This window comes from Acinonyx jubatus, chromosome E1, assembly GCF_027475565.1.
Source record: "Acinonyx jubatus isolate Ajub_Pintada_27869175 chromosome E1, VMU_Ajub_asm_v1.0, whole genome shotgun sequence".
Classification (NCBI taxonomy): Eukaryota; Metazoa; Chordata; class Mammalia; order Carnivora; family Felidae; genus Acinonyx; species Acinonyx jubatus.
In genome coordinates this window covers 55,291,502-55,314,892 of record NC_069397.1, presented here as the reverse complement: position 1 = coordinate 55,314,892, position 23,391 = coordinate 55,291,502, and the positions used below count along the sequence as shown (strand labels likewise).

The window sequence follows — 23,391 nt, the reverse complement described above, 5'->3', positions numbered from 1 at the left end:
TTGTGGTTTGGGGGTGTCGCCAAACTGCAGTGATGATCAGTATTTCAGAGTCGGGGGTTAACGAAATCAGAAAAATCACTTGGGGTGATAGGATTTGCCAAGAGAGATTTGTCAGAAAGGTGTTTGGGGCGAGGGAACAGGTAGGGTTCTGACTTCGACAAGCAAGAGCGTCAATCACAGCGCCTGGCTGGATGTAGAGACGCGCACCTCACCTCTCGCTGGGGGTATTTATGGACTTGCGAATACACCCCCACAGTCCTTGGGAGCCTCTTTCTCCTGCCTTCCTGTCTCCCAGCCTCCGGGGGCTGGCAACAGGAGAATCCACATTAGGCTAACTCTCTCTTCTTTGGACATAACCTGTTCTCGTCGTCGTTGGGAACGTCTTTGTCCCTGGAATTCTGGAGTGTCGCCAGGGGGGAGGTTTCCATGCCTATGTTCGCAGAGGCAATCCCACTTGGGTGTCTGAGAGCCCCTCTAATCTGCAAGCCCAGCCCAGCTCCCTTTCTATCAGATCCGGAAACCCTTTATCATTCACCGGCTAATGTACCTTTCGCTGTCTTCTCCGGTGTTATCTCCCCCAGATCTGTCCTCCACCTCTGTCCACTTTGTTATTCACATCTTTTTTTTTTTTTGTTTTTGAGAGAGAGAGAGAGAGAGAGAAACAGCACAAGTGGGGGAGGGGCAGAGAGCGGGAGACAGGATCCGAAGCAGGCTCCAGGCTCTGGGCACAGAACCCACAGCTGCGTGGGTCACTGCGGGCCAGAGCCGAAGGAAGCTGGTCCCCAGCCCCAGTGGCTGGTCCATAAAATCATGAGCAAATATGTGGCCATCTTTTAAGCCTGCCTCGGATTCTGTGTCTCCCTCTCTCTCGGCCCCTCCCCCATTCATGCTCTCTCTCTCTCTCTCTCTCTCTCTCTCTCAAAATTAAACGTTGAAAGAAATTAAAAAAAAAACAATATTATGGCAGCACAATTAAGATGAATGATAAAATCATTTTAAGTTCTGTGACGTTAACGTTTTTGTTTCCTATGGTTACCGAGACCAATTACAATTGTGCAAAATTTTATCCGTTGCACTGTGCGATACAAGTGGGCAAATTATCTATTGTCAAAACTAGTTTCTCACTTCTTACAAAATGACATTTATTTTTTTCAAGAAGTTGACATTGTCAAGAGGTTGGGAAAAAAACCCAACCCTTCCCATTAATAGGTCTATAGAAAATAAATATAAAAAAAGAAACCTTTTAAGTCTCGGAAAGCATTAGGCTCTAATTGTTGGAGTCACGAGTGCTAATTCATACTCTGACTGATCCAGAACATCCCGGCTGATGTTTAAAATTTGGTCATCAAATGTGTTTTCTTTTCGCAAGCTCGGTTCTACTCAGCTTCAATTCAGTGCATCAATTTGTCTTTTTATAAATTCTTGAAATACAACTGGGGCAATTTTCATCATGGCTTTTTTTTTTCTTCCATAAAACACTTTAATCGTCTGAAAGTGGTTTTGATTGAAATGACAAACCAGCCTCTGATGCATAATTAGAATATCTAATAAATTTTGATTAGAAACTTGCCTGAAATGCATGCCACTTCAGATACCGAAAAATAAAAACTGATTTTAGTAAGAATGTCTTTTTACAAAGATGCTTACACAAGACTGTTTCAGAACACAGCGTACTTGAAGTTTTTAAGTCTTCTTGGTTTTATGAAGCCATAATCCACGTCGTAAGTGAAAAGTATGTTATACATACTTTTCAAGATTGTTTTAAGTCTATTTATCTTAAGAGAGAGGGAGGAAAGGGCAGAGAGAGAGAGGGAGAGGGGAAGAGAGCTGGGCACAGAGGCTGATGTGGGACTCGATCCCACGAACCATGAGATCACGACCTGAGCCGAAATCAAAAGTCAGACGCTCAACTGACTGAGCCGCCCAGGCAACCCGACTTTTCAAGATTTTAACTCAACTTAATGATGACCTTATATTTGTAGAAAACAAAATCTAATGAGGTATATTTCACATGTAGACAAAATAAATTAACCGATTTTAGAAAATTTCAAACATACACAAAAGTAGAAAGAATAGTGTAATAAACCCCTATTGCGCAACTCGTATTAACAAAAATTAATGTAGTTATTAATATAATTGTCGACTCACGGCCAATCTTCTCTCACCGGTGCTCTCGTGCCCTCCCCGCTTACAGCTCAGACAGGATTATTTTAAGCAAACCCCATACACCATATTGTCCGTCTGTAAATACCTCAGTATGTCTTACGAACGGGTAAGAACTCTTTAAAATAAGCCCAATACTATGACCGTATCTAAAAACGTTAACAATTTTCCTTAGATCCACCAAACACCCAGTTTGTATTTCGTATTTCCCTGATTCGGCAATAGAATTTTAGGGTAACAAATCAACAGTGAAGCCAACGTTAAGTTCAAAACCATTGCAAGATGGAAGACACAGACAGACTGAAAGCGAAGGGTGGAAAAACACTTACCACGGAAATGGAAAGGAGAAAAAGAAGTCAGGCTAGCAGTACTTACAGCAAACGAAACAGATTTTAAAACAAAGACTGTAGAGGTACCCGGGTGGCTCAGTCGGTTAAGCATCCAACTTCGGCTCAGGTCACGATCTCGCAGTTCGTGTGTTCGAGCCCCCCGTCGGGCTGTGTGCTGATGGCTCGGAGCCTGGAGCCTGCTTCAGATTCTGTGTCTCTCTGCCCCTCCCTGCTCACGTTCTGCCTCTCTCTCTCTCTCTCAAAAATAAATAAACATTAAAAAAAAATTTTTTTAGGGGCACCTGGGTGGCTCAGTCGGTTAAGCGTCCGACTTCAGTTCAGGTCATGATCTCATGGCTCGTGGGTCTGAGCCCCGCGTTGGGCACTGTGCTGACAGCTCGGAGCCTGGAGCCTGCTTCCGAATTCTGTGTCTCCTCCTCTCTCCGCCCTTCCCATGCTCATGCTCTGTCTCTCTCTGTCTCTCAATAATAAATACACACTAAAAAAAAAAATTTTTTTTATTAAAAAAAAAGAGAGAAAGATTTCAGCATGACGTGAGGGACTCCACAGATCCAGGCTCCAATGAAATGGGTGAAAAGTGCAAAAAGACAACCATTTACAGTAGCTAGAAGTGGTCCTAAGGGTATACACAAATGATAAAATACCTATTCAAGAAAAGCCACTAAAACCTGACAAGGGTATGTGGTATTTGAGCCCAAACTGCTTCCTCTCTCCCTACCCCCACTCCAGATCGGTGCAGCTGAGAACACAGGGCCCCTCTCCCCTCAGCTCCCTGTCACGGGGCTTTCTTCCAGGGAAGGGCAGGCCATCAGCATCCGTCACCCTGCACCAGCCACCTGTGGCTGAGGCTAAGTTCTGGGCAAGCGTGGCCAAGCGGTGGGGACTCCCTTCTGCTCAGCTCCCACTCACGGAATGGAGACTCTACCTTGAGCGTGATGTCACTGAGGATACAGAGGACTTGGCTGTCCCTGTCCTAGCTTATACGGTGGTGGTTTCATGCCAGGAGGGGCAAGCTGAGAAGACCTGAGGCCTCCTGCCTCCCATCTGTCACGTGCTCAACTCCTAAACAAGGGCATCACTCAGAGAGAGATGATCACACTATCGCCCTCCACCCCAGCTCCAGAGCCCCGGCTCAGAGATTTGGCCAGAGACGGAAGCAGGTTATAAACTGCATAGGTCCTGGGGTGCCCGGGTGGCTCAGTCGGTTAAGCGTCCGACCCTTGATCTCAGTTCAGGTCTTGATCTCAGCGTCATGAGTTGAAGCCTGCATTGGGCTTGATGCTGGGCACAGAGCTTACTAAAACAATAAAAAAACAAAACACACACACACACACACAAAACCTCTCAACCATACAGGTCCTAATCTCTTCCCACAGGAACTGGCTTTATTTGCAACAGAGGGCGGAGAAGTTCAAGCCTAAGGCAACTGGGAGAAGATTGGTAGTTTCATGAAGCTGTAGGTTCAAGAGTAAGCCAGCTAGTTTGCAGGAGAGAACCAGGGAAGGGGACAGGTGGCAGGAGCCCTCCTCAGTAGGAACACTAACCTCAGAGGAGTGAGGGGTCTGTAGAGCAATTTCTGTCCCAGGGCATTGTTGTAAACCCTAGAGCAATCAGATGGCAATTCATGGAGCTTAAGGGCTGGGTTTGGTCAGGGAAAGAGGTGTAGAGTGCAGCCCAAACCACCGCCAACCCAGGGTGACATGCCCCAAATCACACCTCCCTACGGGGAAACATCAAAGGTTTAACACTTTAGGGGAATTGGGGGTGGGAGTGGGGGGAGGCTTCCCTAAAATAAGCCAACCAGTCACTAAGCAGGCAAATAACAAACCTGGGATGGAGAATGGGGGTCCAGTACCCAGAGTTGCCACAGTACATTTAAGAAAATTTTTTTAATGTTTATTTTTGAAAGAGAGAGAGAGAGCGTGCACACGGGGGAGAGGCCAAGAGAGAGGGAGACACAGAGTCTGAAGCAGGCTCCAGGCTCCGAGCTGTCAGCCCAGAGCCCGACGCGGGGCGCGAACCCACGAACCGTGAGATCATGACCCGAGCCGGAGTCGGATGCTCAACCGACCAAGCCGCCCAGGCGCCCCGCTAACAATATATTGTCTTAAATGTTCCGTTTTCAACAAAAACATATGAGACAAGCAAAGAAGCAGGAAAGCATGACTCTGCTCTCACTCTGGAAACAGACCGCAGCAGGAAGTGCCTTGTGAGGGTGGCCAGATGTTGGATTTCACCGAGGCGGAAAAGTAACCATGAGGACATGGGTCAAATTCAGAGGCAGATGTAGCAGGGTTAGGATGCAAAGGGTCTGCTCCACCGGGAACGATGAAGGCCTGTGCTGGCCTCAGAGGGGACAGTTTCAGAGGGTAACCAGATGGCAGGGAGACACGGAGATGACATGGGCCTCCCCTACCCAGCAGGGAGCCGGGAGGCAGCTGGAGGTAACCGAGGAGCGGAAAGCAGCTGGTGTAGACACCCCAGCTGGAGCTAAACGTGTAGCGGCTCAGATTGTGCAAGGGCCATAATCTTTCCTGCCTGGACAGAAAAGTCCAGGCTTTTCTGATGTGAGGGGTGGGGGCGCCTGGGTGGCTCAGTCGGTGAAGCGTCTGACTCATGATTTCAGCTCAGGTCATGATCTCACAGTTCGGGATCAAGCCCCACGTCGGGCTCCAGGCTGACCGTGCAGAGCTCGCTCGGGATTCTCTCTCTGTCCCTCCCCCGCTCACGCTCTCTCCCTCTCTCTCAAAATAAAGAAACTTTTAAAAGACAGGTGTAGGAGGTAGGCTGTACTTGTTGACACGGACGGTGCAGGGCCAGCTCCCACACAGGAAGAGAGCACTCCTCCCCCACCCCTTAAGGCTGGAGTCCAGGCAGGTGGAACCTGGGCTGCGGTGAGGACCAAGTTTGTGGACTTGAAGATGGAAGGTTGGAAAAACAGTTGGCTTTGAATGACACTTTAGATGAGACAGACCTAACAGGTATCGGTATCTATACCTACATACCTGTATCTATCTATATCTATCCATCTGTATATATCATTCCATCCCAAAACCCTGGAATTCACACTCTTTTCAAGGGCACACAGAACACATTGGGCCACAACACAATAAATTCGAAAAGACCAAAAATTTTTTTTAAAAATTAAAAAAAGAAGAAATTAATAGTGATTCCCTTTTTCGCCGTAAAGTAGGACAGGCATTTACTGAAAGCGAGGGTGAGTGCGTGCTTGGTGGGCTCAGAGAGAGGGCCTGAGGTCTCCTTAACCACCCCGGGAAGAGAAGTAACATCCACAGGGATTCTGATGGCGGAAAACCACAAAGACCGAAATGAAAGCCTTGAAACCCTCGATTCCATGTAGCGCCGGGTCAAGGCGGTAGCGAGGTGCAGCTCGCTCGCGGGCAGTCTTGGAACACAGGCAAGAACCTCCCCTTTGCGAGTGCCCTCCGGTGACCCTGGCGTGGCCCACAGAGGAGGTGAGAACAGAGCCCGAATGACCCATTCCTGCCCACAGGCGCAGGCCCCGGGAAGCTTCTTGGGAAGCCTTGTAGCGCACACCTGTTGCTACACCAGATTTGCTCCCACGTGGGAAGAAAAGGGGAGGACGGATCGTCCCTGGGAGAGAGAGGGTCCCTCTCATCCCTGAAGCTCTTCACAGCGGGGGGCCAGAGGACCTCACAGTCTGGGGGGCGGGCGGGCTAAGGCCCTGGACGCTGCCTGCTGGAGAGTATACCCCCCACCTACGGGCCAGGGCTGCCCCGCCCTTGTAGGTGACGCCCTCCCTGGTGACACCAGAGGCCTTGTCACACCTTTCAGGTGGTCCCTCTGCCGCCCGAGAGCTCCAGGCTGGCTTTTTCTTTGGAAAAAGAACGCTATGCGATTGACGACCCTGGCTGCCCCGGACGGTCACCAAATGAGGGGAAGAAAGGTCTCAACTACCCCCGCCCCCACCCCCATCAGACGCCCTACCCACCTCGCCCCCTTCACCTCCATCCAACACAGGGTCTGCTCCTCCCTCCTGGCAAACCGCCTCCCCCCCCCCCCCACACCATTGTGTCCGCAATTCTGGAAGGACCCGAGGTGCCAGGGCCTGACCGACAGCTCAGGAGGGTCCTTCCGAGGTGAGCTTCCCGGCCGCCGTCTCCCCGGCGTCTGGTATCCGGAAACCGCGGGGGGCGGGGAGGGGCAGAGAGCGCGCAGTGCGCGGCCCACCCGGCAGGTGGCGGCGTCTCCCCGCGGCCCGCCCCCCTCGCGGGCTCCCCGGACCGCGCGCGCCTGCCCTTGACCGCGGCGGGAGACTTCCCGGCTCAAACCCCGGCTCGCCCGGGTGCCCGCTTCGGGACAGAGGGCAGCGCCGGAGGGGCGCGGGCAAGCTCCGAGCGCCGGGGGGCAACACGCCCGCCCCCGAGGGTGCGGCGCGCCGGGGCAGGAGGGGCGCGGCGAGGAGGCGCCGCGGGGGCAGGAGGGGGGCAGGGCGGCCGCCTCCCGGAGTCCCGCCCGGCCCTCCCGGGCCTCTCCCCACCGCCCAGGACGGCGGCGGACGGGGCGCCGGCGGACGGGGCGCCCGCGGGTGAGGGCTGCATGGGGCCCCCGCGCGGCCCGCTCTGCTGGCTGCTGCTCCTGCTCACGGCTGCCTGCTCGGGGATCCTCCTCGCTCTGTACTCCTCGGCGGTGGGGCCCTACCCGGGGCCCCGGTCTGGAGCCAGGTAGGGGCTACGGCGCGGTCCGACCGGAAAGGCGCAGGGGACGCGCGGGGCGCCCAGCCCGGGCCCCATCAGTTCGCGCGCCGCGTTGGCCTCCCCGGGGTCGGGGGCCCTTTGTCCCCGGAGCCTCCACCCGGGCGCCCAACCTCCGCTGCCCGGTCCCCAGAGCCCTTGTCGGGGTCCGAGAAGGACCTCGCACCTTGAGCCACTGGCTCCCGAAAGCCTTGTGGGTTAGTTCCCTCCGGATTCCCTGATTAGAAACACTTTCTATTGTCCAGACTTGGAGTCAGATAAAAACAGCCCCGTTTTTGTCGGGAACTCTCCCTCGCTAACGGCCCATTTCTCCGACTCTGCTTTGGGGGAAGGGACCCAAGTCGCGGTTCCAACTTCGCCGAGATCCTCAGCTCGCCTGTGGCGGGTCGCCTTTCCCGCTCGCTCCGTCCCTGCCCTCCCCGCGCCGGGCTGCCTTCTGTCCCCCGCGCGCCGTTTGCTATGTTAACTACTTTTGATAAGCGCCGTCTGGGCGCGATCCCGCGAAGCGGCGGACTCCCCCGGGAACACGGGCAGATTGTGGGCTGCATCCAAGTTCCTCTCCTTGAGCCTTCTCCTGGCTCCACTCCCTCGCGCTCGCCCAGCGCACCTTCCTTGCACTCGCGCCCCGCGAGGATAACCCTTCGAGCCTGTGTTGGGTAGGTGATAGTGCCAGTTACTGAAGAAGCCTCAAAAGGACTTGGTTTTACGTCTGGGAGGCGGATCGAGCTGTGCCCCGTGTCCGGATTAGGCAGGCCGCAAGCCCCCCCTCCCCCCCCCCCCCCCCTCGCCACAGTCTCCCCGGCCGGCCTCTGCGCCCAGGCTTTCCCTTCCAGAGCGCGTTTTTACCACCTGCGCTTTCCTCACCAAACCTCGCTCCGGGCATAATGGGATGAAAGCAAAGTCAGTATCTGGTCTCGGGAAAACAAGGTCAAAAGGCATCTGAAGTTGCGAAACAATAGAAAACACGTGCAACCCATTAGGAGCCCAGTCCCTTTAGAACAAAGGGTGACCTCGCAGAGGGTACCTGAAGTTACTTAATCTCCCGGGAGCCCGAAATTGCATAAGGCCAGGCACTGAATAAGAGAATCCTTTGTGAATTTTATGTAAAAGATGTTTTGAAACACATTTAAGCACCCTTTGAAAGTTATCTAATAAACTTTAAATATGAGGTTGTCCAACATCCATTATGTCTCAACAAAGTTTTTAAAGGTCTTTACGCCCCAGGCCGGGAGGCAGGGCCTCGCTACAGGAGATGGATATTTAGTGCCAGGAGAGGCTGGGTGGGAAGCCGGACGGTACCGGGAAGGCGGGGGCGGGCTGCGTGAGCTCCCCAGCTGGGGTGGGAAAGCAGGTGGCCTGGCCAGAGAGCCCCTGTAGGGAAGGGTGCTGGGACCCCGTCTTACTGAATCTGAGGCCGGGCTCTCATTGCAGCCCAGGAATTTACCCATGGCGGAGGAATCTGGGTCAGCAGTTTCCGGGCATCAGGATATCTAGACTTACTTAAAAAACAAAACAAAACAAAACTTTGTTATGCGGGGCGGGGCCGATGGTGAGAACAGAGGCTTCCAGTTACCTGCCGGTTACCATCTGTTGTCAACATCATTTGGGCGTTTTGTTTTTTTAAGTTTATGTATTTATTTTTGAGAGAGAGAGGGAAAGGGAGAGCCAAAGAGCATGGGGGCGGGGGAGGGGCAGAGAGAGAGAGAGGGAGACAGAATCCCAAGCAGGCTCCGAGCTGTCAGCACACAGCCCGATGCAGAGCTCCAACGCACGAACCATGCGATCATGACCTGAGCCGAAGTCAGCCTCTTAACCGACTGGGCCACCCAGGCGCCCCTGTTCTATTTTATTAATTACTGTTGTGAATCTCTTACTGTGCCCAACTTATAAGTTAAACTTTATCATACATAGATGGATGTAGAGGAAAAACCAGTGTGTACAGATGTGTATGCACACAGTCTGTATGGAGTTCGGTACTTGCCATGGTCTCAAGCATCTGCTGGGGGTCTTGGAAATACATCCCCCGGGATAGGGAAGGACCACTGTACAAGGTCCTTATTTCTCATCAGGTCAGGAAAACATCCGGGAGGGGCATATGTGGGCTGACCCCCTCCCTCACTCCTTCCAGGCCCTCCAGACAGGTATCTAGAAGCCCTTGGATTCCTAAGAAGGAGGGGCTGGGAGAAATCACTGAGCATTGGGGGGGAGGGGAGGTGCTCTAGAGATGAGCAGGCCTCCCTGAGTTTGGGGTGTTCAGAGCAGCAAAACAGAATAGGGGACTCCCCCGGGGGGGTTCTCACTGCCCCTGAGGGCTAGGTACTGTGTCCCCGGTCCTTCTTCAAAGAGGGTCCTGTCCTGCTGAGGACAGGAACTACAGGTTGGGGTGTGGGGGCAGGTGGCCATCAGAGGGGGAGAGAGAAGCATGGGGGAAGGGATCATGCCTGCTCTTTCTGGCCTGGCCCTCCTGGGTCTGTGGAAACCTGAAGTGAGGCAGGTCACAAGCTCCCCGGCGGCTCAGCTGGGGAGGCACCTTAGAAGCAAGTAACAAAAGGCCTTTTGTTTCCTTGCAAACTGCCGACCAAAATCCTCCCCACCTGCTCCTCCGTGGGTTGGGGAGGAGGCAGGAGTCTGGGGGAAGCCCGACACCCATTTGCATAGGCAGAGGCCCCTATTCCTTCTGTCTGCTCTCTTCCCTGATGCTGGGGTCGCCTGGGAGGTGGGAGTAGGGGTGGGGCAGTAGCTTCAGCTCCTGCCCTCCCTCCCCGAGGGACACTGTCACAGAGGTTGCCACTCCTTCTTCCTTTAGCTAACACTCAGAGGACGCTTTTTGTATGAGATACTACAGATTCTCTGTCTGAATCCTGCCAACAATTGGATATGGGATATGATTGTTAGTCACATCACTATGATTATATCTGCCGTACAGATGCAGAGAGTTCGGAGAAATTAGGTAACTTCCTTAGATCGTGGGGTACAAACCTAGGGCATGAGGCTTCAGACCCCATGCCTGCCATTGGGAGCCGTAGGGCAGGAGCCCGGCGGCAGGACAACCCACCCCAAGGTGAAGGGGGACCATGTAACCCCTGCCTCCGGGGCCTTGGCGGGGAGGTCCGTCTGACGGCTGGCGGGGGCCGGCAAGCTTTCCTATTTTCGTGCTTTACCCACCATCTCACTGTTCGGTAAACCGTATTCCTGCCGCTTGCCGTGGGATTTCTTCATTTCTGGGGTTTATAGAGCTGAGCCAAACATGATCATGTGACAATAATTTTGTTTCCAGAGAGAGCGAGGTGGGCAAAAATCAGAGCCTAGGAGGATCAAAGGAGTGGCACCTTTGACCCTGACAGACCTTGTCAGCCTCTGGAGCTGAGTCCAACCCCTGCTTTACTTCTGCTTCTCCTCCAGGAACGCCACATGGTCTGGAACATTCTTTGGACGCGAGGTGTCAACCGCCGGGACGAGAAAGGTAAAACTTAGCTCGGCGATTCTGGCAGTTTTGAGCATCCTCGAGTTAGCAGGGAGGAGGTGAAAAAGAAGAGCAAACGAGAACATTCTCGGAAGGCTGCTGGGTGAGAGCACTCTGGAACAGCCAAACCATGAACCTTTGAGCTGAGCGAGCAGCCAGACCTGACCACGAGGGTTCCCTGTACCACAGCAGCAGAGAAGGGGTGCAGCCAGGTGAAAAGTTTTGGGGAAATCATGTGATTTATCTTTATTTTATTATTTAAAAAAAATTTTTTTTTGTTTATTTTTATTTTTATTTATTTATGTTTTAATGTTTATTTATTTTTGAGAGAGACAGAGACAGAATGGGAGTGGGTTAGGGGCAGAGAGAGAGGGAGACACAGAATACCAAGCAGGCTCCAGGCTCTGAGCTGTCAGCACAGAGCCTGACGCGGGGCTCGAACTCACGAGCCGTGAGATCCTGACCTGAGCCGAAGTTGGACGCTCAACCGACTGAGCCACCCAGACACCCCAATTTTATTTTTGATTTTTTAAAATTTACATCCAAATTAGTGAGCCTATAGTGCAACAATGATTTCCGGAGTAGATTCCTTAGTGCCCCTTACCCATTTAGCCCATCCCCCCTCCCACAACCCCTCCAGCAACCCTCAGTTTGTTCTCCATATTTACGAGTCTCTTCTGTTTGGTCTCCCTCCCTGTTTTTATATTCTTTTTGTTTCCCTTACCTTATGTTCACCTGTTTTGTCTCTTATTTTTCTTTTAATTTTTTAACGGTTTTATTATTGAGAGAGCATGAGCAGGGGAGAGGCAGAGAGAGAGAGAGGGAGACCCAGAATCCAAAGCAGGCTCCAGGCTCTGAGCTGTCGTCAGCACAGAGCCCAATGCAGAGCTCGAACCCACAAACTGCGAGATCATGACCTCAGCCGAAGTCGGATGCTTAACCAACTAAGCCACCCAGGCGCCCCTGTTTTGTCTCTTAAAGTCCTCATATGAGTGAAGTCATATGATATTTGTTTTTCTCTAATTTCACTTAGCATAATACCCTCCAGTTCCATCCGTGTAGTTGCAGATGGCAAGATTTCATTCTTTTTGATGGCCAAGTAATACTCTGTTGTGTATGTGTGTGTATATATATATGTGTGTGTATATATATATATACACACACATATATATATACACCACATCTTTATCCATTCATCCATTGATGGACATCTGGGCTCTTTCCATACTTTGGCTATTGTTGATGGTGCTGCTATAAACATGGGGGTGCATGTGTCCCTTCGAAACAGCACACCTGTATCCCTTGGATAAATGCCTAGTAGTGCAATTGCTGGGTCGTAGGGTAGTTCTATTTTTAGTTTTTGGAGGAACCTCCCTACTGTTTTCCAGAGTGGCCGCACCAGCTTGCATTCCCAACGTGATTCATCTTTAAAAAGGCCTGTGAATTTGACATCCTACTCAGAATGTCTTTTTTTTTTTTTAAAGATTTTATTTTTAAGTGATCTCTGCACCCCATGTGGGGCTGGAACTCACAACCCCAAGATCCAGAGTCGCAGGCTCTACCAACTGAGCCAGACAGGTGCCCCTCAAAATGTCTTTTTACTATAAAAGTCATATTTAAACTCGACATGGAATAAACAAGCAAACCCTGGGAAGATGCTCCAAGCTTGCCCAGGGCGGGGTTTGAGAAGCTTCTAGGCCCGGCTCCATAAGGAATGGTCAGCATTAACTGTGGGCTGAAGCACTTCACCCACATTCTCTCACTTAAGCTGCACGGCAACTCTGTCATGTAGCTCTTACGGGCGAACGAACGAGGCCCCGAGAGGTCAGGTACCTTGCTCAGGGTCCCTCTGGGAGAATAGGTGGTACTGGAATTTGAGCCTCTGCTTTGACCCCAGAGCGTGTCCTCTGAGCTGCTAAGGAATACAGCCTTGCCCCACTCTGTGTGCTGTGGCCCAGCAGGACCATGACTGTTGTTCTGGATCGATTCGGGTTTAAGAGTTGTTTTCAATGTCCTAGAGCCTGAACTCGGACTTGTTAGCCAAGGCCTCAGGGAAAGAAATTTCTCATGTCAAACATAGTGAACAGCTGAGCTGTTCAGGCACAAAGCAAGTAGCCCTGGGCAGGTGGCGGCAGGGGGGGGGGGGGGTCCCCATCCCCATCTTAAGGACAGAGGCAGGGGTAGACACTTGGCCTGTGGGCTGAAGACAAACCCCAAGCATCTTCTGGGTGCTTATGGTTCATCTTTAAGTTTCCCAACGTTCTTTCCACCTTGAGCTGCTTGATGCTCATTGACATATCCCCACCTGTTTTAAAAAAGGATTCGGGGTGACTTGGATACACATAACAAGACAAACCTATAAACAGAATAAAATGAAGAAATGGCCGCAGGAAAAATAAAGGTAGGAGAATAAGACAACGTCATGTAGATAAGTGCAGGGAAAATGTGCCACAAGGTGTAAGGGACGGGCCATGTATCTAGCTCTGAGCCTCCTGGTGGCCACAGTGAAGAAGGAAATTTGCCATTGTGTCCATCCATGAGATAATAGCAAGCCCACTTCCCAAATGAAGCACAGCCCTTCCTGATATAAAGACCTGAAGAGTTTTCTCCTGGCATCTCTTAAAGAAGGCCCTGGAACACAGCCCAAAGAGAAGCTGAATAGTAGTGAAATCAGTACAGTCAGTCCGTCTACAATGCTTGGTTTGAAAACGTGAATTTGTTCCAGGAAGGTTGGTTATCTTAGGAAACAGTTTGAGCATTAACACAAATTTTGTGTTTGCTTCGGGGTGATTTGTCCTTGGGAGTGCTGAGGTTAAATGCAGAAAACCACACCCCACCAAAGGGAGCCACGGAGGAATCCGCAAAATACACACACATGCGCCCTCCAGATACGCACCTCGTTGAGTGTGTTATAACTCTCTTCCCACTACTTCACGGTAACAGGCTGCCACCCTTCTGATGCCCGCTTACCATGAGCAAACGTCGAGTCTTTTCCAAGGTCAGGTGCGACATGTTTAATAGTAGTAGATTTTAACCGCCGGACGCGTGAAACTGTGCTTCCGTCTGTTAGGCCCCACCGCCTTGTGTTTTATGCATCACAAAGCATCACAAAGCTTTTGAGTGCTGCACCACTAATCCCATTTTCCCAAAAGCCCTGGGGTTTCAATTGCACAGTTTTGCACAGCGTGGTAGGTTTTTGCCGTCCATAGGGTACCTTATAGCAGAAGCGACCGACCGTACAGCTCTTCCCTGCACTCAGCGTCAAACCAGCAATCTAACAAAGAGCCCCCTTCGGTGGGAAGGGTAGCCCCACCCAGGCCCAGGCTGTGCAGGATTCTGACACGGGGGGGGGTTGCAGGCAGATGGGGTTGGAACCTGTTGAGTACTTTACCCTCCCTCGAGGTCCCTGTGTGCCGAGGCACTGCCTAACTATCCTAGGGCTTCTGAAAGAAATGGGCACAAACCGGAGGTAGGGGCGGGGGGGGCGTGGTTGCTAAAACAAGAGAAATTGATTCTCTCACAGTTCTGAACCCCGAAAGTCCGAAATCAAGGGGTCGGCAGAGCCACCTTCCTGAAAGTTCTAGGGAAGAATCCTTCCTCGCCTCTTCCGGTTTCTGTGGCCTGTGGTCACATCACTCCAGTCTCTGTGTCTGTTTTCACACGGCTATGTAAGGACACCAGTCATTGGATTAGGGCCCACCCTAAACCAATATGACGTCACCCTGATTAACCACATCTGCAAAGACCCTATTCCCAAATAAGGTCACGTTCTAAGATTCGAGGCAGACAGAATTGGGGGGGGGGGGGCACTGTTCAGGTACCACCCGGAAGGAAATGATGGTAACCATCCCCGCAGCCCGTTGCACATGAATCTTACAGTGAGGACTGCCAGAGCTAGGATTTGGGTCCAGGCTGCTGGATTCCAAAGCCCAGGCTGGCACTCTTCCACTCAAGGGCAGACGGGTCTTAACCCATTTTGTGGGGAAACGCCCCAAAGTTTCTCTAAGTGTGAAGTGAAGGAGTAGGAGGCCAGAGCCATCAGGCCCTGGAGACGTGGCATCCAGGAGAGAAAGGGCCGGGCAGGGTAGATCCAGAAAGCTCTCTGACCCTCGCCACACCGCTGTGCCACACAGGTCAGCTCAGCTGGCGGGTCTGGGGGTGAACCAGGGCTGGAGGGGAAGGACGGCTCTTCCCTCCCAACCTTCCTGCGGGCTCTGCAGGCTCCTGGGAAGGCGCCCACCCCCAGCTAATGGAGCTCAGCACTCTTCCCTCCCGCCCCACAGAGCCCGCGCTGCCGACACCCGCTCTCTCTGGCCATCCAGAAGCACCCCCACTTCCGGGCCCTGTTCAATCTCTCCACTCCAGTGCTGCTCTCGGGGGGCCTCTTCGCTCAGGAGCTCTGGGACAGCCTGAGCCAGTACAAAGCCCCCTATGGCTGGCAGGGGCTCTCCTTCCAAGGTAACCGGCAGCCGCTGCTTCTCCCCCAGCCCTCTGGCCCCAGTGAACCCCTTCCTCTGGGGCAGACCCTACCCTCATAGCAACCCCCCCACCCTACCCTGTGCCCCTTTCTTTCCAGGAAGGTCTCAGGGCTCACCCCCCCACCCCGTTGTATGACTCCCCCCATATCTGCCACCCCCTACAAGCACCCCGGGGTCAGGGAGAGGGGCTTGGCTGCACCTGCCAGCCAGCTCTCCCCTTCTGGCGCTGGCACCAAGGTCCAAGGTGGCCGAGAACAGGGGCTCTGGGACCTCAGCCTGCCGACGGTTCCTGCTGTGGGAAACTGCCCAGAGGCCCCCCCTCCCCGTTCAATCTGCACCCCACCCCTGTGTGCCTCAGATTATTTTATTGTGCCATACAGTCTTGAGAGAACTAGTTCAAGGTCTTGAGATGACTTAAGGGTACAGCCAAATCCTCTCCCCAGCCCCCGCCCAGTTCAGCCCATGGTCCCACTGATATTTTGCCCTCCCTGCACCCCCCCTCCACCCTTTGTGCCCTGGTGTCAGACCTCTGGCAGATGGGGTGCCAGGAGCATTCTGGGGGAGGCTCCAACATGACATCCCTCCTCTGAGCGCCCCACCTTGTCTGGCACCCACAGCCATCAACTCCACCCTGAGCCTCCTGAATGACTCCGAGAGCTCCAAGCTGTTTGCCGCCTCCGGGAAGCCGCTTTCAAACTGCGTTCGCTGTGCAGTGGTGGGGAATGGAGGCATTCTGAATGGTTCCCGCCAGGGTCTGAACATCGATGCCCACGACTATGTCTTCAGGTGTGCGGGCCGGGAGCCAGGGGGGCGGTGGGAGAGGAGCTGGAAAGAGGGCCAGCCCCGGGGCAGCCCCGGTCTCGGACGGCAGTGAGACAAGCAGGCCCGGACAAAGGCAGATACGCAGACAGACTCTGAAGATGGAGTGTGGGTGCCGCATGCCAGGGGGGAGGGAGCTGCCACGGCCGGATGTGCCCATTTCACAGGCATCCCTTGAGGTCTGGAGGGGTGGGTATGGGGCTGGCGACCCCCACTGGTGGCGCCCTGGGCAGAGGGCATGGTCTGCACAGAGACCTGGGGACAGACGCAGCAGATCCAAGTACGAACATGGCATCGTGTGACCATGAGGAGGCTGACGGGCCTCTGTTTGGACCAGACTCAATGGCGCTGTGATCAAAGGCTTCGAGAAGGATGTGGGCACCAAGACCTCCTTCTATGGTTTCACTGTGAACACAATGAAGAACTCCCTCATCTCCTACGGGAACCTCGGCTTCACGTCTGTGCCACAAGGCCAGGTGAGGCTTCTGACGGGCGTGCAAGGCCATGGACAGTCAGCGCCCCTGTTCCCAGAGCCCCTCCGTGGGGCAAACCATGGCCCCAGCCCAGTAGATGGAGAGGTTGCAGCAGGATCCTGGGTGCACGTGTCGGGGCCAATGAGGAGGGGGATCTGGACAGGGACACCCATAGTTTCAGGCAGCACAGGACTCCTCTGGAGTAGAGCATGAATGGCTAGTGTTTACTGAAAGCTTGTGGGGTGCCAGGCACCGTACGTGGGCTCGTCAGTCCCATTTTCCTGGTGAGGAGACTGAGGCCGGGTGCCCTTCATTCAGCAAGGCGGCAGCAGGGCCAGGCTTCAAAGAGCTGCCCTCCAGAATGTCCTTCTGTGAGGGAGGCTGGGTTCAAAGGGCTCGGGCAGTGAGCAGCATGCCCAGCAAGGGGGGGCGGGGAGCCAGAACTTGAGACCGCCCACTGCCTCCAGCTCCTCAGCCACGCCCATTTTCGGGAACACTGCCCCTCCCTCAAGAGCCGTCAGGGTGACACCTAAAGAGGGGAGATCCCAGGATAAGGTTGAGTTTCTAGAAGCTTCCTCCTCGGAGCAGGAAATTGAGGAGTCTCCTAGCCACAGCAGGACCTCTCTTCACTCATGGTAAAATGAAATGAAGCAGCTTTGTGATGTGGCCACACCACCTGTAGGAATGATTCATCCCTGTGTTGACAAATTACCCCAGACTTAGTAGCTTTAAACAGCAAACATTTATTGTCTTATGGTTTCAGTGGGTCAGGAATTCGCGAACAGCCTAGTAGACAGGTTTTGGCTCAGGATCTCAGGTGTTTGCTGGGATCAGTCAGTCGGGGCACCCTGGGTGGCTCAGTTGGTTAAGCGTCTGACTTCGGCGCAGGTCATGATCTCACGGTTCGTGGGTTCGTGGGTTCGTGGGTTCGAGCCCCGCGTTGGGTTCTGAGCTGACAGCGCAGAGCCCGCTTGGGATTCTCTGTCCCTCTCTGAAAATAAATAAACTTTAAAAAAAAAAAATTGAGGCCGGAATCGAGACGGCCCCTCTCTAGGCTCCTAGAGTGTTCTCCGGTCATGGCAGCTAACTTCACCCAGAGTGGTCCCAGGGACCTTTTATGGCCTAGTCTCCAAGATCACCCCCCAGCATCGCTTCTGCTGCTTTTTATTCATTAGTCACGAGGTTGAGAGGGGGGAGTACAGGCAGAGAAGAGAAATTCTCCCATCAGGACGGGTAGAGGGCTGTCCAATCTGACCAGGATGTGGTCTTGTTCGGGCAGGGGTGGGGAGTGGCGAGGGGGGCTGGCTCAGTGTCTCTGTTGCCCCAACAGGACCTGCGCTATATCTTCATCCCCTCTGACATCCGTGACTATGTGATGCTGAGATCGGCCATTCTGGGTGTGCCTGTCCCTGAGGGCCCTGACAAAGGGGACAGGTGAGCCGCCAAATGGGTGCAGGGTGTGGTAGTGCTGGGATCATCCCCCTGCTTGCTCCCTGGGCCCACTGTCAGGTAGGGAGAGTGGGTGAGGGCAGCAAGGAAGTCCCCAAGAATCCAAGAGGGTGTTGGGCAATTAGGCTCTTTTGTCCTCCCCATGGAAAAGCCCAGGTGACCCTGCTGGTCCCCAGGAACCCGCCTGAAGGGCCACCCTGGCTGCTCAGCTTCGGGCTGCTGTCCCCATCACCCACGCAGCCCCCCCAGCCCGCGGCACTGACTGGGCCCGTCCTCTCCTGACTCTGGTGTCCTGCTGAGCACACTGTGTCTGGAAACTGAGGGCGGGGGGGTGGTGTCCATGCCACTTGCCCTGGTGGGCAGCCTCCTAGCGCTGTGCCCGTGAAACGGGAGAGCAGGTGACATGGGTCCAGTGTCCTGCAGAGAACAAAGGACGCTCTGTCTTTTCTCCCTGACCTTCCTGGGCAGCAGGCCTGTGTCCAGCTCTTTTGAACCATGTCCCGGCCTCAGCTGAACCTTCTCCCTGTGGCGCTGGGACAATTCCTTGTCCCAGAGTCAAGTCCTTACAAACCCATGCCATCTCTGCAGCGCCAAGTCCAGCCCTCCTACCCCCAACACGTCACCCACCCCCAAAAGAGCAGCTTCTGAGGTCCTTAGGGGTTAAGCCCCCAAAGGCCCCGCCCCCGCCCGGGTGCCACCCAACAATCGCTCATGATGCGGCACCTGGTCACGAGTGGGCTTTGTGACACGGGCGGGACCGGGCTCTTGGGGGGGCCGGCTCAGGGACATCGGTCGGGTGGTCACGAGCCTCCCCAACACCAATGAGCTCCCCCTCCCACACCCCCAGTCCGTCCCCTACCCAGTCCCCCTCCCAGTCCCGGTCCAACCATGTCACCCCCACCAACCAGCAGGCCTACTCCAGCTCCGGCGGCTCAGCCCCGTCTCCGTCCCCCACCCGGGGGTCGTCCTCCCGCCCCCCCTCTCACCCTCCCACTCCGACTGCCTCCCAGCCCTCTTCCCGGGCTTCCTCCCTGACCCCCAGCCCTCACGGCCAACATGTGCCCCGAGGGGCTTCCCAGACCCCCACTCCGCCCACCTCCAAGTCTCCTTCCCAGTCTGGCCTGAAGTCCGTCTCTCGAAACTCTTCCCAGACCCCTCCCGTGCCTGTGGCCAGGTCCCCCTCCCACAGCCCGGCCACCTCGGCCTCCTACATCGGGCCGGTGCGGGGCATCCCCTCCTACATCGCCCCCTACGTGCCCCGCTTCCTGAAGGAGCCCCCCTTCTTCCAGCCCCCCACCGTGCCCCTGCCCCAGAACCAGTGCTTCCCCTGTTCCTTCCCCTGCCCGCCCCGCAGCTGCGAGCGCCCTCAGGTGCCCGATTCCCTCTACTTCCCCCTGCTCCCCCCTCCTCCCCACCACCCTGGGGTCAGCTGCTCCTACCCGACCCCGCCGGCCCTGTTCACGCCCCCCTCCTCGCTCTCCTACTCCCCGCCCACCGAGGTCCTGGTGAGCGGGAAGCCACACGTGGTGCCCACCGTGCTGCCGGCCACCTTCTACACGCCCTTCTCCCGCTACTACACCCAGCCCCGCCCGTACCGCGGGCACCGCCGCAGGCCCAGCGCCTCCCCCCTCAGCCTGCTCCCCCACTTGCCCTACGACGGCTCGGGCCGCTCCGTCCACTTCTTCCACCGGTCCTAGGCCTCAGACCTATTTCGGACCAGAAGCCTCTGCCGGGAAATTCAAGCTGCTACATCCACACTTCGTCGGCTACCTGAGGGAGAGGTAGGTGTGTGTGTGGAGGGCGGGGGTGCGGGCGCACGAAGAACGGCTCCCCTTCCAGCCCCCCTGCACGCCAGCCCCCCGATTGCTGCAGGCCCTGTATGGCCCGCTCACTGTAATCTCCCCGGAGAGCTAACCTGGACGAGGCCCAGCCCTAGGCGACCGTGGGGATCAGCCTGGGGGACAGCAGTGGCCTGATCTCCTTCCCTCCCTCAGCCCCTCTCCCCCTGCCTGTGGTTTCTCATGGGGGGGGGGGGCAGTCACTTGCCCCCCTCTCTGGAGACATTCTGGTTGTGACTAGGTACGGGCCACTAGCCAGTAGAGACCAGGGACGCTGTTGAGCATCATACGATGCACAGGGCGTCCCTGCAACAAACGACTTGGCCCCAAACGTCAGTAGGGCCGTGGTCGAGAGGCCTGCTGTAGCCCCCAGGCTGGCGCCACAGAGAGCGGGTGAAGGACGGTGGGTGGGTCTGGGGAGGCCAGCTGGAGGTGGTGGCGAGAGCCCCATTCCACAGAGGAAGAAACCAGCTCAGAGAGGCTACGTGGTTGGTCTGGCAGAGTTCAGATGTGAATCCAAGGCTGAGGTCAGGCCTCACTTATGGACTCTGTGAGTGTGCGCCCCCCCCCCCCCCGCCCATCTCATCATGCACCATCTCACCGGTGACTCCAGTCCCCGGACGTGGGTGCCCTGTCCCTCATGTCCCATATAAGGGATTCCGGCTTGGCAGAATGTGGGGAAGCCTGGGGGTAGGGCTCAGGCTGACTAAACAGGCAGCTTGTGCCCGACCCGCTGTGGTTCCCTAGCCCCCGGGGAAGGCAGGGTGCTGCAGAGAGGAGAGGGGACTTAGGCTGCGTTCAGGCTTCCAGAGCGGGAAGGATGGTCCCTGTGGTGCTTCCGCACGGGCCTGTTCCTTTCTCACGCCCCCGCCCCCGGTGAACCAGACTTTTGCATCTGGTTCATTTGGGGTTTTCCTAAACGGGGAACGTATTGCACTAGAAGGGCCAGGAAGTCCTCACCGGCTTTCCAGCCCGTGTGACTCAGTAGCCGGGAAGCCAAAGGGCACAGCCATCAAGTGAGCGAGACCTAATCCTCTCTCTCTCGTTTTGATGGCTCTTTTGGTCTCCAGGTTTCTGAAATCAAAGTTGATGAACACAAATTTTGGAGACCTATATATGCCGAGTACTGGGGCCCTCATGCTGCTGACAGCTTTGCACACCTGTGACCAGGTAACGGGAGCAGAGGACAAGCGTGGGTGGGACCTAAGCCTGGGACTCCGCCTGTATCTTGTGGGGAAGGGATTCCCCAGGTGCAAGGGCAAGCTGGTCTCTGGAAGGGGCGGGAGGGAGGGGGACGGCCGAGCTACCTCCACACCGGCTGTTCGAGGGTCCTTTCCAGGACAGCTGGGGGGGGGGGGGGCAGCCTTGCCTTCCTCCGGCAGCCACCTGTCCCAGCACTTCTGGGCTTCACCCTCTCTTCCCCGGCTGCCGTTCCTTATGACACCCAAGGCGCGTGTTATCAGATTGTTCTTGCGGAACCAAAATCTTCTCCACAGAAGTGGCAGGGACACATCCTTTCATGAGTACATTCTAGAACTGAGCTGACAGCAGAGTCGGCCTTCCACACGCAACCTTTGAAACCACTGCAGATGTCCCCAGTGCAGTGTTGCCCACAGGAGCCACGTGGAGGCAGCCGTGAAACAGTCTGCAGTCACCCACACTTAACGCCAGCACGGGAACCGGAGTCCCCTCTCTTCCGTGCCCCACCCTCTTCCCTGTTGTATAGCAGCTGTCTCTTGACTACGTTCCCATCAGACTGGGACAGGAGTAGTGATGGGCTTTTGCCTCCGTCTTGGGCTTTACCACAGAGATGATGGCTTTGCCCAGACATCATGGACCAGGGTTTAAAACCCAGCCTGGCCACTCAGTGGCTTGTGACTGAAGACCTGTTCGCTTCCCTGTTTATTATTTTGAGAGGGAGGGGAGGAGCAGAGAGAGAGGGAGAGTCCCAACCACCAGGCTTGGTGCTGTTGGTGCAGAGCCTGACACAGGGCCCGATCTGACAGCGAGATCACGACGTGAGCAGAAATCAAGAGTCGGGACGCCTAACCGACTGAGCCACCCAGGCGCTCCCCGCTCATTTGTAAAATGAGGATAGTACCTGAGATTATTGTGGGGCTGAGGAGACATGTCCAAGAGCACAAGTGCCTGACGCTGGCGTGAGCTCGAACTACTGTTTACCTGTGTCTTCAGCGTGGCATCTAAGAAGGGGGGTTGGGAGGGGGGGTGCTGTGCTTTTCTGTGCTTTTCCGGAATCTTATCACTTCACAGGTTTGTCTGCACCTAGCTCAGTGAACGCTAACTCAGAGGCCATCCTTGTCTAGGTTAGTGCCTATGGATTCATCACAAGCAACTACTGGAAATTTTCTGACCACTATTTTGAGCGAATAAAGAAGCCACTGATCTTCTACGTCAACCACGACCTGTCCCTGGAAGCCACCTTGTGGAAGGACCTGCACAAGGCCGGCATCCTCCGACTATACCAGCGCTGACCCTCAAGTACCCAAGCCCTCTGTTCCCGCAGCTGTGGCCCTGTGGCCCTGACTCCCCACGTGGCCAGAGCTGCCTTGTCTTTTCAGTCTGAGAAGGGCTCCAGCTCCCCTCCGCCCACCCCTTCGTCTCTAGAGGGCATGGTGAAGTGGATTCGGGACTGTCACTGAAGCGTGTTCACTGCGGGACACTTGTTCTTGGTTCCTCCAAGAAGACTCCCTCCCTCCTGGGTCTGAGACCCACATTCCAACCCTAGTGAAGGGAACACCGCTCTGCTGGGCATTTTACAACGAAAGGTAACACAAGAGGGGACTGTGACCCTCCCCAGCAAAGGGCAAGCATACTCAGGAGCGAAGGATCTTCAAAGCCAGCCAGCAGCTGGCACTGGGCGACTTGAAGATGCTGGCCGACCAGCAGCAGCCAGGCGCGCACACGCTCCCCCCAGCCGCACCCTCCCACCAGCGTGTCCAGCCGACTCCAAAGCAGTTGGACTCCGAGACACCTACACCACCTGAGGACGCAACCAACTTCCTTCTGCCCCGCGATGGAATCAGAATGCAAGAGGCAGAATGTATTCTGAAACTGGTTAATTGCATAAATGATAGATGACCACTTTTGTCTTTTTTGTGTGTTGGGGGGACCAGGGCAGGACACCGTGGAGGGCTTGGCATGCAGATCAGAGAATCCAAGAACCATGGGCATGTCCGGGTATTGACAGGGGCCCACCACACAGAAGGCTTGCCTGCCCAAGGGAAGTCCCACTGGAGAGCGATCACTGCCTTGCCACTAGCACATCAGGTAACGAGCCCTCAGCTTCACATCTTGGCTTTACCAATTACATGGGCTTCTACGGAAGGTAAGGTCTCAACTCAGCTGGTGATCACCGTATAGCCCTTAAGCCTTGGGTTTACTGGCCTGATGCCTAATAACCTGGCAGTCTCATCTGCTGTATCGGGCAACGCTGGGGGCAGTGGGGGGCAGTCTCCCCAGGGCCGGCTGGCAAGAGCCTTCCCTACATGGCACTGATCACCACTGGCCGATCCACCAACAGCCAGGAGCGGGCCTCTGGCTCTGTGGTTTTGGAAGGTAGATCCTATCAGCACATTTAACGAGAGGGATGAACCAACACTAG

At 55.0% G+C, this 23,391-nt stretch overlaps 1 protein-coding gene across 2 annotated transcripts; it reads left to right on the top strand.

Annotated features, from left to right (window-relative positions):
* Positions 1–6,991: 6,991 nt before the first annotated feature.
* ST6GALNAC2 (ST6 N-acetylgalactosaminide alpha-2,6-sialyltransferase 2) lies at positions 6,992–22,871 on the top strand. 2 transcript variants are annotated; one of them, XM_027052543.2, is made up of 9 exons: positions 6,992–7,219; positions 10,652–10,712; positions 14,996–15,170; positions 15,808–15,976; positions 16,347–16,485; positions 17,813–17,916; positions 19,629–19,712; positions 20,840–20,939; positions 22,094–22,871. In XM_027052543.2, the coding sequence occupies exons 1-9, from the start codon at positions 7,095–7,097 to the stop codon at positions 22,259–22,261; spliced, it is 1,125 nt and encodes a 374-aa protein (XP_026908344.1). In that variant the 5' UTR covers positions 6,992–7,094; the 3' UTR covers positions 22,262–22,871. The 2 variants fall into 2 exon arrangements, with proteins under 2 accessions (XP_026908344.1, XP_053068109.1); XM_053212134.1 differs by having other exon boundaries at positions 19,515–19,712.
* Positions 22,872–23,391: the final 520 nt, after the last annotated feature.

What these genes read in the sequence shown, in the direction of transcription:
- ST6GALNAC2 (XM_053212134.1), top strand. Translation starts at nt 7,095, where the DNA reads ATGGGGCCCCCGCGCGGCCCGCTCTGCTGGCTGCTGCTCCTGCTCACG. An exon ending in GCAGGGGCTCTCCTTCCAAG is followed by an intron (nt 15,171 to 15,807) that starts GTAACCGGCAGC and finishes TGGCACCCACAG; the next exon opens with CCATCAACTCCACCCTGAGC. An exon ending in CTTTGCACACCTGTGACCAG is followed by an intron (nt 20,940 to 22,093) that starts GTAACGGGAGCA and finishes ATCCTTGTCTAG; the next exon opens with GTTAGTGCCTATGGATTCAT.